At 39.9% G+C, this 15,090-nt stretch overlaps 1 protein-coding gene across 2 annotated transcripts in view; it reads right to left on the bottom strand.

The window, feature by feature from the left end:
- The window catches only part of LOC146565508 (cell adhesion molecule DSCAML1-like), a 54,185-nt gene extending 41,658 nt beyond the window's left edge, over positions 1 to 12,527 (bottom strand). For both annotated transcript variants that reach the window (XM_085288650.1, XM_085288651.1), the window contains exons 1-2: positions 12,290 to 12,527; positions 1,177 to 1,497 (exon numbers count right to left, since the gene is read on the bottom strand). In XM_085288650.1, coding sequence (XP_085144776.1) covers positions 1,177 to 1,497; positions 12,290 to 12,512 — 544 coding nt within the window. In that variant the 5' untranslated portion in view covers positions 12,513 to 12,527. The remainder of the gene's footprint in view (positions 1 to 1,176; positions 1,498 to 12,289) is intronic.
- Between the last annotated feature and the right edge of the window lie 2,563 nt (positions 12,528 to 15,090).

The following is a 15,090-nucleotide window of genomic DNA, read 5'->3' as shown; positions in this document are numbered from 1 at the left end:
AGATGTTGATGGCAGGCGGGAAGGGGGAGGGACTCACTGGCCTGAATGAATGATGGGAAAGGGGGAGGGCAGGGCGATAGATGTAGTGTAAGTGTATGTATCTGCTGATGTTGACGTATCTGTTTACCGGGTAATTTTCCTCTTCGTGTTTCTCTTCTCGTCGTAGAGCTGGAGCTTCCCAAAACCCCTGATGTACTATTTTACTTTAGATGAGGTCTCGCCTATTAAAGCCTCACATGCGCTAATCAATGGAAAGCACCAATTAGGTTTGTTAATGAGAGATAATTAAAGAAGTGTGCTGTGGCTAAATTTAGTCTGGCACAAGAGGACAGTTTGAAGAACGAGGGAGCAGGGAGGAGAAGGAGGACAGAAATGGGAATATGATGGCAACAGAGGCAGCTTCCGGTCAAAATTCACAAAAATAGACTGTAGAGAGTCTAGTGGTGTATACTATGTGTGTATCCTTTACTATAAGTGAAACCCACAACAATACACAACAGAGCATAAAACTTAGTGCATAAACCTAAAGTTTAGTACTCTACACTTAAGTACACACATTTATTTTTTATGCAGTGAATTGCTTTTCACACCCTGCAAAGCATTTAAAGGTACTTGTTTAAGAAAAATTCAAGTGGCTGTCAAGCTCCTCTTCTGTTGTGCTGACCTTTGATAAACGGAAGGACTGCCAACGAGGATGAGCCGGTTAAGTCATATAGCCTTTTGTCACAGTTTTCCTCCTTACCGGATGTGGTTATATCTCACAGTAGAGCTGCTACTTCACTCTAAGTACTGTAAGGGTTGTGTTTTGAATTTCTTTCTACCAGATGGTGCCAGGCCATAGATGAAGGGGTTATGTTGGTGTAAAGTGCAGTGGTTCATCAGCAGCTCAGTCAAATAGGTGTGAGCAAAGGCCAAGGCCTGATGTAGTACGTGATGCAGATGTTCTCTCTGTAGACTGTGTTCTAGGTCAATCTGTGTTCAGGTCGAGACAGGCTATTTTAGGGCAGGTGATTCTGTGTGTGGGTTGGGCTTTTTGCAGCTGCCAATCACATCTGCTCTAGTTTATGCTTCAGCAACAGTCTCTTCTTGCTGTATCTCGCTTTGACCTTCCGCTCCATAACCCCACTTTTCTTTACCCTAGAGTTTATTCCCTTCCTGGCTGTCCATTCAACTCACCGGCTTTGATGCGAATGTTGGGGCTGCGGATCTTGCCGGCCTGGTTTTCCGCGGTGCAGAAGTAGTCATTGTCGTGGATGTAGCTGTTGTAGGCAGAGGGCGAAAAGGGGTACAGTTGCAGCGTGCCATTGGCGTGCACATGCCGGATGTGGGGCACGTCGTAGATGTCGTCGCCGGTGGCCAGGTACCAGCGCAGTATGGCACTGGGGGTGCCCCCTGCTGGACAGGGCAGGGACACCCCCACCGAGCTTGAGTAGGTTACCCTCTGCAGGGAGGCATTCACAAAGTACAGCCTGGTAGAGCCCACATCCTCACTGTGTACTGCAGGGGCAAACATACAACACATCATCACTTAACAGGCAGAGATGGAAGTAAAGAGTCAATAACAAACACCTGTTACACGCTGTACACATGCTGAAAACACACAATAGTGTCAAAATAAACTTATCAGATTTCAGCAACACTGATTTAAAGCATTAAGCACCACAGTAAAGTGAAAATGTTGGACAGACAGGGAATGTCCTTCAAATCTGTGGCAAAATAATCATAACAAATGTGTGTCAAATGTCCAGCTGCAAACATCAGTCACATGATGCAGAAAGCAAGGGATTTGGGCCAAAGTCTGTGATGGTTTAGGTGGATCTGGGGGTGGGAGAGGAGGAGCCTGTTACCTCCATACAGTTCATGTACAAACACATAAAGACAAACAGAAAGCAAGAGAAAGAGAGGGAGAGAGGAAGGGAGCATGTAGATAGGTTATGTGATTGGAATTTCTATGCCAGACGCAGAGATTTAAGTCTATGTAATCTCCTTACATATTTAAAACACACACACACACACACACACACACACACACACACACACACACACACACACACACAAACTGGAATGGTATTCATTGGCACTCAGATTAAACACATACACCTCCAGCACTGAGAGGACAGTGAAAAAAAGGAATGAGGCAGGCCCGTCTCAAATTTGAGGTCAGTATAGGAAAGATTAGAAGAAAAAATGGAAGGGAGACACCGCACAGATGTGGATGTTAATTCTAAATTATGTCATCTAATACAAACTGTCCACCAAATGGTCACCCTTGTACAGCTATACTCAGAACAGGAAGTCTTTAAAACATCACCAAAGGTGCTAAACGATACTAAAGTATCAAGAATTTCGATCAAAACAGGTTAAACTTAGCACTCAGTTTCAAATAGATCCTACAGATGTTCCTCTGAATAGCCCTGATATCTAATACTGCTTTTAAAGACTGAATTTAATCAGTAAAACTGATCAAAATGAATAACTTTCTCATTGTTATAATCACATTCACTGATTCAAATAAATGTATGTATGTATTTATTTAGGTGAGATCACTGACTTTTATGGGTTTCTCTTTTTTTCTTTCATATTTATTCCTAATTTAATCTCCTCCATATATCTAATGCACTCATTCATTGCATATCAATAGGCCCAAAATGTTTTCTGATGCAGTTACATAACAGATCTGATGACAATCTGCAAAGCCTTTCGAGAAAATTGGCTTGGGGAAAAAAACACAACTGCTGAGCGTCTTGGAGCCCAAATGGATTGGAAAATATCTTTTTTTTTTAACGTAATTTAGCACAAAATTTCTGATGTGAATAAATAAAACAAAATCAGAGCTATAACAGTAAACCTCATATCCGGTGATATAAGCACAGGACTTTCAACTAAGTTATTTCATTTACTTTTGTCACTATTTTATTGATCACTTTGGTCAACAAGATCTTACAATGGGAAAAAACTTTCAAATCGCATTTTTTTAACAGTCCTCAAAACCCATGAAAAGAAAGGCAGGTATTAAATACTTAGAGGTGTCGGTGAGGGAATATTTGACATTTTTGCTTGTTTGGTTTTTTTTTTGTTGGTTTTTTTAACCGAATTTTTGCCTTTTTTCGTAATTTTTGCTGGATTAATCACAAAAAATGTTCATCCTATTAGGCTGTTCATTAGCCATCTCATTGTTTCAGCTTTAAGAACCGGAAAACGACACAAAACGACACTATAATCTTGATCACCTGAGTGTGTTTTTGACATCAGATGCACTTTACTGTATAAAAGTTTATAGGAAGATTATAACAAACAACAATGATCACAGCCAACAATCTTCAGATGTTTTAATACACAAAATATTTCATTATTTGCCATCGTTAATGATCTAATTATAATGGTAATTGTTTTGTATCAACTAAATAGAAGTCTTACTGTGACATCATTTTTTAATAATAATAATAATGCAACCGTCATATAAGCCTAATAAAACCCAGAGTGGTTCTAAGTTTTTTCATATTGTTGCAGTGATTTTCAACTTATCAAACTTATCTTATTATCAAAGACATGATATAAACTTATCACATTAAATCTTGAGTGGAAAAAATCTGCATGTGATCATACAATGCATTTCTTTAGTTGGGAACATCCAACCTTTCGAGATTTTGGGCATGTAGTCAGTGAAGGGTGGCTTCAAGCTATGGGTGATGTTTACGGTCAAACATTAACAAGTGAAGTCTGGCAGAAAAAATCAACACCATCAACAGTATCATCATGGTAGGACTAAGCTCAATGTACCAGATCGAAGAATAATGCAGCTATCTTATCCATTTAGTGGGGTTAGTCAATAATTCCAGCTTCCTTTTAAAGAAGTGCCACTGTCCCTGATGTAGGGATTGATAAATCTGGGCAGCATGTTACAGATGGTATATGAAAATGTGTCTGGCAGTCCAGTGGTGGGCTGCAAAAACCAGGTCAGACTCCCTCCCCTCTGCAGATTACTGGTAATGGCCCCTGAGCATAAAGCCCATATTAAAGATTGCAATATCTATAATCTCCCAATGGGGGGACAGTACTAAAGTACTAGAGTGAGGGGGTCACCCTGAGCTTGGGGGGCTGGGCATCAGGAGAACCTCTCATACAGTAGATTATATGGCCTGGGGGCGTTGGCACCAGGCGGGGCTTGGGAGCACTGGGACTGATGGAGCAGGAAGTGGAATACGAGGGGATCAGAGTACTTCCACTCCCGAGCTGGTCAAAGCCAGGCAAACTGCACGTGCACTCAGCTGACATAAACAGACATGCAGACACATAAATACATTCACATACACATCCCAAAGTAGCTCTCAGTGCTCAGTCACACTGGGGGGTGGAGGAAGCGGGTTGCCATGGTGGTGCTGGCACTTGAAAGCTGTGACTGAATATAAAAAAAAAACAAAAAACAATGCAACAGTCTACCCTAACAACAATGACCCACTGAACAATCTAAATTTAGAAACTGCAAACAACCAAATCCCATAGTCTGTCACACTTTTCCAAATATGAACAGCTGCTGAAGTGAGCAAATATGTTTAAATGGAAAAGATTCCAAACTAAGCACAGCCACACATTACAGCTCGGTTAAAAAAAACATGTTTTACTCACTGACATACCAGAAACTGCTATTTTGTTAAGTGTGTGAGGGACAGCATTATCATCCCTCTCCACCAGGTGCACTCCAAAGCTGAACTGGCACTGGTTTGTGCCAGACTGGCAGAGTTTCCACTCAATTTAAAACTGACAGATGAAATGTTACTTATGACCTGTGCCCGTGTACAAGGCTTGTGTAGCAAGCATCAAAATGCCAACAACACTGTAAACACATGCGTTTATGCATAGCTTGTAATGGTTATCCCCAGGTGACAAATGCTATGATGCAGAAGATGAAGACTAACCTTGGCCAAATGCAGACAGTCCACACTAAACTATTCAACATGTTCATAAAGACAAACTTAACTGAAACTGGTGCAGTGCAAACTAATTATATAGTGTTAATATTGTGTGTGGTGATATTATGTTAATACAGGGACAGCAAATGTTGATATTTTTTTAAACAAATGAAAATACTATCCAACACTGGAGCATAACGGCTCAGTCAGACAAGTAAAAACAGGACAGGACAGCAACCTCCTTACATCTACAGTGTAAATGCCAGAATTAAGTTGTGGTGACTAAGTGATTGCCCAGAGCTTGTCTTGGTCTGGCAAGCTGACTTGGTATCAGTCTCTGGTTATATTCATAAAAAAACAGTTGTAACATTTAAATATCAATTTCTGTCTTCGTAGACAGCAACAGATATGTGATTTTTTGACGATCCATCAGTTAATTGCTATATTATCAGAAATAGATTGAATATGATTGTCAACTTGACAATCAATCACAGACTGATATCAGACTCAGTCTTACTGCAACATTTATACTAAAGTTCATTAATCAATCAATCAATCAATCAATCAATCAATCAATCAATCAATCAATAATGAATAACGGAAGTGACACAACTTACATCACCCATAGCTTGAAACGGATATTAGAATAGAATAGAATAGAATAATCCTTTAATTGTCCCACAAGGGGAAATTTGGTTGTAACAGCAGCAAGAAAAACACATATACAAACAAACAGGACAGAAAGGAAAACATACTATTTTTTACAAACTTACATCAAGTCAATAGTTACCAAAAACAGTGTACTGTACAGTAGGGCTGGGCCATATCATACCTTTCACGGTAATAACGGTACAATGTTGGGCAACGATAAGAAAATGAAATATCGCGATAGAATATGCGTAAAACGCGCATGCGCAGTGCCTTTGTTTTCATACGCACATGGCGGAAAAAGCATGGCGGTGACGGAGAATGAGAAGGACGAAAGCGGATTGTTGAATGAAACTGATGAACCAGAATTGGTTTGTAAAAATGCTGCAACTTCAGTGGTGTGGAACTGGTTTGGCTTTCGTCCGTCAGATACACAACAAAGCACTATTTTTGGTAGAGCATGCTAGCGGGCCGTCGTTATTACCGTGTTGTTTGGAAAATATGGCACACTTAAAATCAATCCTTTGATTTTTCTGAAAATCAACAGTGCCCCTCATAATCCCGTGTGCCTTATGTATGAATTCTGGTTGTGTTTACTGACCTCGAAACGATTTTATGTACACGGCGCTCGAAAATCTGTCAAATGTTTTAGTACGACTTTGCTAAGCTACGAAGCCGCAGCGCTTGATGGAGTGTCGGAGGATTACGGCTATCGTAGGCAGGCGCCTCGCGGAGTGATACGTACTGTGCTTCAACATAATATTACCGTGTTGTGTGTGTATAACCTCTTCTTAAGTTTTGTGGATATTATACATGGTTATGCTGAGGATATGTCGGCCAATTTCCACTGGAAATGCCTTTTGGTTAAACTGTCAGCAAGGATTTGCATTTGCACTGTTAAATTTTTATATAACTTTAATGCAGATAAAAAAAAACAGCTGCTTGTTTAAGTGAAAATACATTGATGTTGGTTTTTTTTGCACTAATAAAGTTGTGGAGTTGTAAAGTATTTTGTCTAGTGTCAATTATATCGTCAGTTATATCATTATCGCAAATTTTCAAATGTATATCATGATAAATATTTTTGGTCATATCGCCCTGCTCTACTGTACAGTAATTAAAATTAAATAAAATTAAATACAGATAAGAGGCAAACCCAGGTTGTAGTGTGAATCGGTTGATAAAATAGTGCAAGTTACAGTGCTGATGTAAACATCGGTGTTTGTTGGGAGCAGTTTTGATTGTAAATTGGATATTGACAAAGTTTAACTTTGAGAACATAATTTGGAGCTGAAAAAGATTTTTAAAAATCTCAATATATGCTATTGCAATACTCATCATATCACAAAATGTTAAAAATCCCATTAATGTCACATTTTGAGTATCGTATTTAGATAATATCACATCATGGGGTGTCTGGTGATTCCCACCTCGAAATGCCTATTGTGCTTACTCCAAATTAGAGGACAAAAAAAAAACAGGGTAGTTGAATAAAACCTCATTTGATCACATATTCATATAGAGTTCCACCAAGTGCCATTAAAGAAAAAAGCATATTTTCTGAGGGTCCAATGTGAGGGTTTCAAATGTTTATTTGCCCAAATAAACCCCCAAACACCAAACATCTTCTTCCTACGGGGCATGTCAGAACATGTTCTCAAGCATGACACACAAACTGCGAAACTGTTTGCCAAATTGCCATCCCACCCCTATTTTTATCCCCTCCCCCAAAAAGTTGAGTTATAAACTTAAAATTCAGCACAAATGCAGGAGAAAACTTTTGTTTATTTCTCATGAGATTTAGTTTCTAAATCTGCTTTGCTCTGACCTCGGTAAACACTTTCCCGCTGACTTTATGGGCATCGGTGATCATATTGAAAAGAAAATAATAAAATTGTAAATCTTGGTCATACTGTGTTTCAGGATGGAGGATTATCTGTAGTAGGAGTTTCTTCTTCACAGTTAGACCTGCCCTTTGTCACATTTGTTTCTTTGCAACTGATTTTTGCCTTTTTTAGGAGCCATTTTTCTGCAAAATCACTGTATCGTGATATCATTGTTATTGTGGGCGCTGTATCATGAAATCATGAGTTGTGATTTCCAACCATAATAAGAATTTAAGTCTAGCAATATGTCTACAGACATTACCCTAATAGCAGTATTGACCAAAGCTGTGGGGTTTCAGTGTTGTTGCTGCTGTAGTTCAACTGCACCCAGGAGGCTTCATCAAGCTCGTTCAGACACAGCACCAGAGAGCAAAGCAGCCCTCACTGGAAGGTGTTGGAGCACCGAAGGCACCGCTGGAGCTAAAGCTTAGGCTGTCAGAGTCACAGCCACTATTTTATACATCCTGCCAGAGAGTCACGCATGAATATGTATGTCGAGGAGGCAGAAGTCATAACCTATGCAAGGTTTCATCATGCATAATGCAGCTGATCTACGCCTCTCCAGGACGGGATGGGAGTATGCACAGGAGTGCATGCACACACAAGCACACACGCACACACACACACACACCTGACGTTCATAACTATATTGTAATGAAGGAGGAAAAGAAACTCTTAAAGTCCCATTCAGATGTGCCTGCAACCAACCATCAACATATTACATCCACAGGTTGCTTCTCTTCCTCTCCCTCTTTTTTCACCCATTTCCATCTTCCCATTCCTTCCCCAGTGCTACAATAATTTTCACAGCATTTTCATCTTTCATTAACTGGTATGGCACGTGCAGTAAAGGTCAAAAGCAGGATTTACATTTGCCATGGCATATATCAAAACCCTTCTCCCGTCCTCTCCTCCAGTTCTTGCTATTTTGGAAACAGGTTCACTTCCAAGCAGACTGTGGCTACTACACCGACTACACTCCTTGCCTGCCACCTCTCCATCACTCATCCTGTTTTTGCGACAGAAAGTTGTGAGTTGTCTTTTGATAAGGGGGCAAAGGGAGTGCAAATGTGTGTGGAAACAAAGCGGCACAGGATGCACTAGAAGAAGACACACTGGCACAAGAGGTGTGAATTGAATATTGGTGAGATATGGGGGGGGGGGGGGATAAAGATAGGTGTAAGCTTAAGGATAATTCTCAAGGGTCTGGCATAAGTAGGTGGCTGGTGGGTGGAGAAGTGTGTGTGTGTGGAGGGGGGGGGGGGGTTGTTGAGGTTACATCTAATCAACGAAGGGGTATCGCTGTTCCCCACCCACTGTCTTTCTGTACACCCTGTCCCCAACAATATGCTCCCCACTGCACCCACCCCCACCACCAACCACCCCCGAGTGTGCTGTGTCAGTAAAAAAAAAAGTGTGCTACTTCAGCAGTCCCCTGGGACCTGCTCCCCCTCACATCAAAGCAGCCAGTTTCTCTCTTAATGTGAATATCAAATCTGTGGATCACAAGTCCCAGCACAGTCTGCATAAACTGCCCCTCCCCCAACCTTTAATTCTGCCTAGTGATGAGGGAGAAGAGAGGGAGGGGAGTTACTGCGAGAGGAAGCGATTGAGGGAGGGAGAGACGGAGAGAGAGAGAGAGTGAGAGAGATGGAGGTAGAGAGAGGGAGATCCAACAAAAACAACTACTTGCTTCAGAGATTTGAGATTTGCTGAACACTCCCTCCTTCTAAAAATGTGCAGCGCCGGCATCCAATAAAATTTGGAGGAGGTCTGGATCTGTTTGGCACTGTGTTTGGTGCTGTTACACAGAGTTCTTGTTGGAAACAAAAAAATTAAAAAATAAACAAATTTCTTACTGTAATTGATATTTGTTTGCACCCTTTTTCTCTTGTTTTCATTGATGACTTCTTATTTATAAACTCATTTGCATGTATAATAGATTTCAGGGCGAATGGGAGAGCAGGATGACAGTGACAGAGCTGTGACGTCCTATTGGTGAGCTGGGAAGTGCAATAACCCCCTTTTTTTTTGCTGCCGAACACCAGCAGTTTCCCCACCATTTGGCAACGAATTTCTGCAGAAATGTTTTCTTTGTTAAATCGTCAATGATACGTGGGCTTTGTGTTGCTAAATAAAGTCTGATCAGTTATCATTAAACTCTTGTATTTTCATTTTTTTAAATATATTTTTCCTAGAAATGTCTATATTCATATTTCAGCTGTGAAACATTTCAGTTTGAAATAAATAAGTCAGAATTTGGGTATTTTTACTGTTCAAAAGGGCAAAGTCACTCGGAAAGCTCTTCACTTTTCCTTTAACCTCTTTAAGTTTTAATTTTACATTCTTAAATGTGAAATTAAATGATGCCAGGCTTGATCTGGTTAAAAAAGGGCAAATAAAATGGAGGCCTGGGTCCTTCCTGAGTGATGATTGGCACCCCTGTGGACCACACATCTCTGTCATTGAGTGGTGCATAAAGCTCAGATTGCAGCTTTAATTGTGTAGCCCTGCAAAGAAGCACAGGGAATTGGGCTGGGAAGGGAAAAGGGGGGATTTTTTTCACATTTCTATTGGCAAGGGGGATGAGCAACGGAGAGCGCAGGGAGCAGGTTCACCTTAGCGCTTTACACACCTCCAATTAAAATTTGGGATATATCATTCACATGCTATACATAAAATTTGCCATTTTAATTAATTAGATTTCAGATTAAAATTCAAAACAGGCCTACAGCAGGCCTTACACATGAAACTTGATTTTATAACCTGCTAATTAATCCACAGTTACACTGAATACGGTCTGTGGCTATAATTCATTAGCAGCAAAATGAAAATACCTAATTTCACTTTAAAACCACCAGTTAGCGCTATAAATAAATCCTCGTTTAATTGCAAATAATGCTAATTGTAATGTATGTATGTGCTTTTCTTTGAACATTTATTACTTACCCTACGTCCTGCTTGTCTCCTAAACCCTCCGACATGATTTAGTACCCTTTAAAAACATTATTCGTGTATAAATTGTGTCGTAAAGAACCTTATATTTAAAACAAATAAGTAAAATAACTTCGAGTTTCAGGAAAATTCAAAACACAAGCTAACAACCAAACCAAGAGGGACGTCCCAGTCACTTGCCCTCCTCCACGCGCCCGCCAACACAAACACACAAACAAGAACCCGGGGCGCACGCGCTGGCACACGCGCGAACACTACCGCGGGGTCCAGGTGCGCTATTAGCGAGGAACATGACCGGGCAAGTCTATAATCTGCACCCACGCCCCTGGAGTTTCTCATTTGGTGAAATAAATTTGCGCATATATTAATACGATTCCACAGAAGCCAGCGAGGCAATGAAGTGACAGCTTTCAAACTGAATAATTTATTTGTATGAATAATCAAAATTAAATCTGAATAAAAATCATGTAGCGCATATAGCTAAGTCATATTATTGGATAACTAAAAAAAACCTCAGTAAATTAATTAGTTAATTTAAAAAAAAATAGAAAGACAGAAAATATCACAACTTAAAAATGGCAAATGGACCTAATGGCCTACTTGAGATCGTTTGCACCGAGAACGGCCATATTCCTTCTTCCTGTCAATCCACCGTATCCCGGACTTTCTGCTAAATAAATTTACAGCTTCTCAGGGCCACTGCTAATAAGGAAAAACAATGTTTAAACAAGTCTCTAAATAGATAGGCTACACAAAGGCCTATAAAATGCTCTCATCTAGAGATGGTGTTGAATTTTGGTATTTTGGACTCAGATTTGTTCGGGATTATTATAATGCACTGCAATAGCAGAAGATCAACTTTGCAATAGGGTCAGGGATTTGCTGCATATACTGAAGAAGAAAGGAAAAAAACCCAGAATCTATTTAAACAAATGCAACTCCGGTTTTTTTTTTCTTTTTACATTTTCAGACAGAATTAAAAAGGGGGAATTTTCAAAAGGACCAAATAAATTAAATAAGGGGGAACATAATCTGAATACACTTAATTATGGCCTTTATGTGGGTGGAGACCTATTAAACTAATAAGGCCATTCTAGGAGAATGGGCCTTTTATTTGTCATCCATTTTAAAATGGGAACAATTTGTCATCACACAGGAAAATCAATTAATACCCTTTAAAATCTCGTCCTGAAAAAAAAAAGAAAAAAAAGAGAGAGCATCTCTGTGGAAGCGAGCGCCCGCAGTCAAATACAGCCCATTAAAACAGCTGCAATTAGCAAATGCTACACAATGAAAGCGTCAAGATTTCAAAAATCACGCGCATCCAACCCCTTTCAAAAAAAAAAAAAAACTTTACAAGAGGGCAACATTTTGAGGGGAATGTGTTCGAAAATTGCCAATCAATTTATGTAATTGCAGGCCGCTCCATGTTTTCATTTCTGTCTCAACCCTCCCTCTATATTTGCACCTCATTCTCCCTATTCAGCCATTTTACATATTCATAACTGGAGTTGGTAATGCGAAAACAATCCGTGCTATCAGCACCATCTGCGAGATCAGGGTCCGCTGCATAAAACCACTACACATCCAGGTGAAAAAAAAGCACTTCACACCTTTACTTTCACACATTTTCTACTTACTCAACGCGGAGGCTTTATGCATTTTTTTTAATTTAAATGATCTTTTGTTTTTTCAACAAATTACTCATTACAAAATACTCGATGATGCACCAAAAAGCAAAAGCCACAAATCATCCAAACCATCACATGCATCGTAATCCTCTTCAGTACATTTCATCCAACTTAAAAATATAAATAGAAAGAAGGAAGAACTCCAGCATTCAGTATGAATGGTGTGAAATATCCCAAGCATTTCTTTTTTTTCTCTTACCTTCTTGGAGAGAGTACAGCAGGAGTAAAGTTACAAGCCACATGCCATAAATAGCAGGTATATATTTCAGGAATATTTGGCAATCCTGGCAAGTGTGAGGCGCGTTTTTTTGGCCAGGCGGGTCTCCGTGCTGGACTGGCGACTGTGCTCCCCGGAGGTCTCTCCAGCCCTGCTGCCCCGCTAAGCATGGAGGGGAAACGAGAGGCGCCTCAGCCCCGCCCATGTCCCTCCTCTCCTCCCAAGACTACAGTGCATACAAATCCATCCTCCCTATACTGATCAAACACAGCGGAACGATGGATTGCAGCTAAGCCGATGGTTAGTTTTAGGCGAACAGTGTGTTTTATGGACCAGTTGTGTCCAAATTGTCACACTGTTTGAGCGGTGGAGCTGCGCACACAGATCTGTTGGCACCTTTGGAGAGCGCACCCACCTGTGCGCCCCTGGTGATCGCCTTTTCTTTGCGCAATGTGGAGCTACAAAAGCCGCCTAGAGAGTAGAAATCTATCACTATGCTTTCCTTTCAGTTTAGGCTTTAATCACAGGGCCGAGACGCTGCAGATGTCAGTAAGCCACAACTGATTTCTTTTTCTTTGTCTTTCAGAGCCGTGCATATGCGTAGACATTTGCGCACAGAAATGCACTGCAGACTGAAAGAAAGGAGGAGGTAGTAGCAAGGTGTGGGGCATGACACTTTAGACTGCGCCGCAGGTAAATGAAACGAAGGATAAAAGGTTTGAGCGAAGCCCTCACGGATTGTGATTAAGTTCCTACATCGCTGCTTCGCCCCTTTCGCTCCGCTCCGTGTCGCGATGTGAAGTTCCACTGTTCACAGAAATGAATGGAGAGAGGCAAGTTGCAGGACACTCCCAGTTCATGGAATATTTAAAGTCACTGTGGATTCTGGCGGTGAATCTGAAAAGTGATCCTCTGCTTGGAGCTACACATCAGTGTGCATTCAAGAAGCCAACAGAAAGACCGACGATCTACACTTATGAAAAAACCCAATAGAAAATTAATCGAATTCAGCAAAATTCGGTGTAAAATGTGACTGCGTGACAAATTTACTTTGCATATTACAAAATAATAATAATAATAAAAAAAAAATCTATTATCAAGGTTTTTTTTCGTTTTTGATTCTGGGTTTTTAAGGTAAACATTAAGACTTGCCCTTCACTATGAAGTGAATCAGATGATGTGATGTGACGATACTTTAATTTCGAGTTACAACTTGGAGGTCTTTGGAATTAAGAGGTTTTTTTATTGCTCTTTTGTTGTTGCGGCAAACAGTTGATTAAAAGTGCTTGTAGTGAAACTACCCGACCAAATATTGTTTTTATATAATAATAATGATAATAATAATAATAATAATAATAATAATAATAATAATAATAATAATAATAATAAATCATCTCCTAAATGTTAATAACAGTTTCCACATTCAAAAAAGTTGCAGTAGCATCCAAAACAGGAAACAGCCTATGATAGAAGTGGCACAAGTGCATCTATGCGTGTTTGACACTAAAGGGGTCATTAAAACAGTCTATGTCGAACCTGTTTTAACTTGGAGAGAAGTCTGTCAGCCGGTATCCTCTCCACCCCTCCCTGAGTCTGCAGAGGCTGCTGTGCTCTGATCTGACCCGAGGTTTGAACATTTAATTCCACATGCAGGTCACTACTGACATCTGCTGGTGGAACTAACATCAGACATGTAAACGGCTCATTTGAGCAAATCTCCTCACAGTGATTTACTATTTTGGCAACTTCTCGGCCTCCTTCACTTACATATGCACATCTTTGGATCTGGTATTAAAAGTTCCTTGGAATCAAGTTCATACTTTTAATTATATAATTTGACAGAAGGACCAAGCCTCAGCTAACTTACTAAGTAAGCTAAGTTACTTTTGAGCCTCTGAAAGCAGGAGACTTTGTACAAACTGTGTGTATAGGGATGGCTGTTATTCCTAAACAATCAGTACATATTGTTTTGGCAAAACCACTGATCGTTTGATTTAAAAACCACTATAGTTGTGCACAATAAATAGGTGTGGATTAGTAATATAGAATACAGAGAATACAACAAAGCTATTAAAATGTTATTCTGCTGTTACCAAAAAATAGAACCATCTGAAGCCTGAGTGCTCTGAGGGATCAGGTCATGTATGTTCATCTTATTATTTAAAATTTCTGCCATCTGACTTTTAACTTTAAAATGTCTGGAGAGAAAATTAAAAAAATGTTTGTACCCTTTAAACCACAAACCTCCAGATACTACACTTCCCATAATTCAATGTGATACAATTTTTAAAACTTAATCCAGTTTTATGCAACCATTATGTAGATTTAATGGTGTTCCACAGGCTATGAGCTCATTTTGTGACCAGAAAGCTATCAAAATCACAGAATGTAAAAAGGTTCCCTTAAAGCAGAAATTAAAAGATAATTTAAGGATATAAACATATTGTTGCTTCCACTTATTAAAGTTATTATAGGTGGCACTTTAAATGTCAGAAACACGGTGTTTAACTAAATGCTTACTCTGAATAGCTTTACCTTGGTTTTTCTAAAAGACCCCTGATAAACCTTCACTTGATCCAGATCACTGCATTGAGAGTACTGACAGGTACTAGAAAATGGGAGCATATTTCTCCCATTTTGGCTTCTCTTCATTGGCTCTCTGTTAAATCCAGAACTGAATTTAAAATCCGTCTAAGTCTTAAATAATCAGGCCCAATCGTGTCTTTTGCTGTCATATTATCCCAGTGGAGCACTTTGGTCACAGGCTGCTGGCTTACCTGTGG

This window comes from Mchenga conophoros, linkage group LG10 (genome assembly GCF_057382185.1).
Source record: "Mchenga conophoros isolate Kocher_MC1m ecotype Shallow Benthic linkage group LG10, M_conophoros_male_GT1.1, whole genome shotgun sequence".
NCBI classification, from domain to species: domain Eukaryota; kingdom Metazoa; phylum Chordata; class Actinopteri; order Cichliformes; family Cichlidae; genus Mchenga; species Mchenga conophoros.
This window is presented reverse-complemented; position numbering and strand designations above follow the sequence as displayed.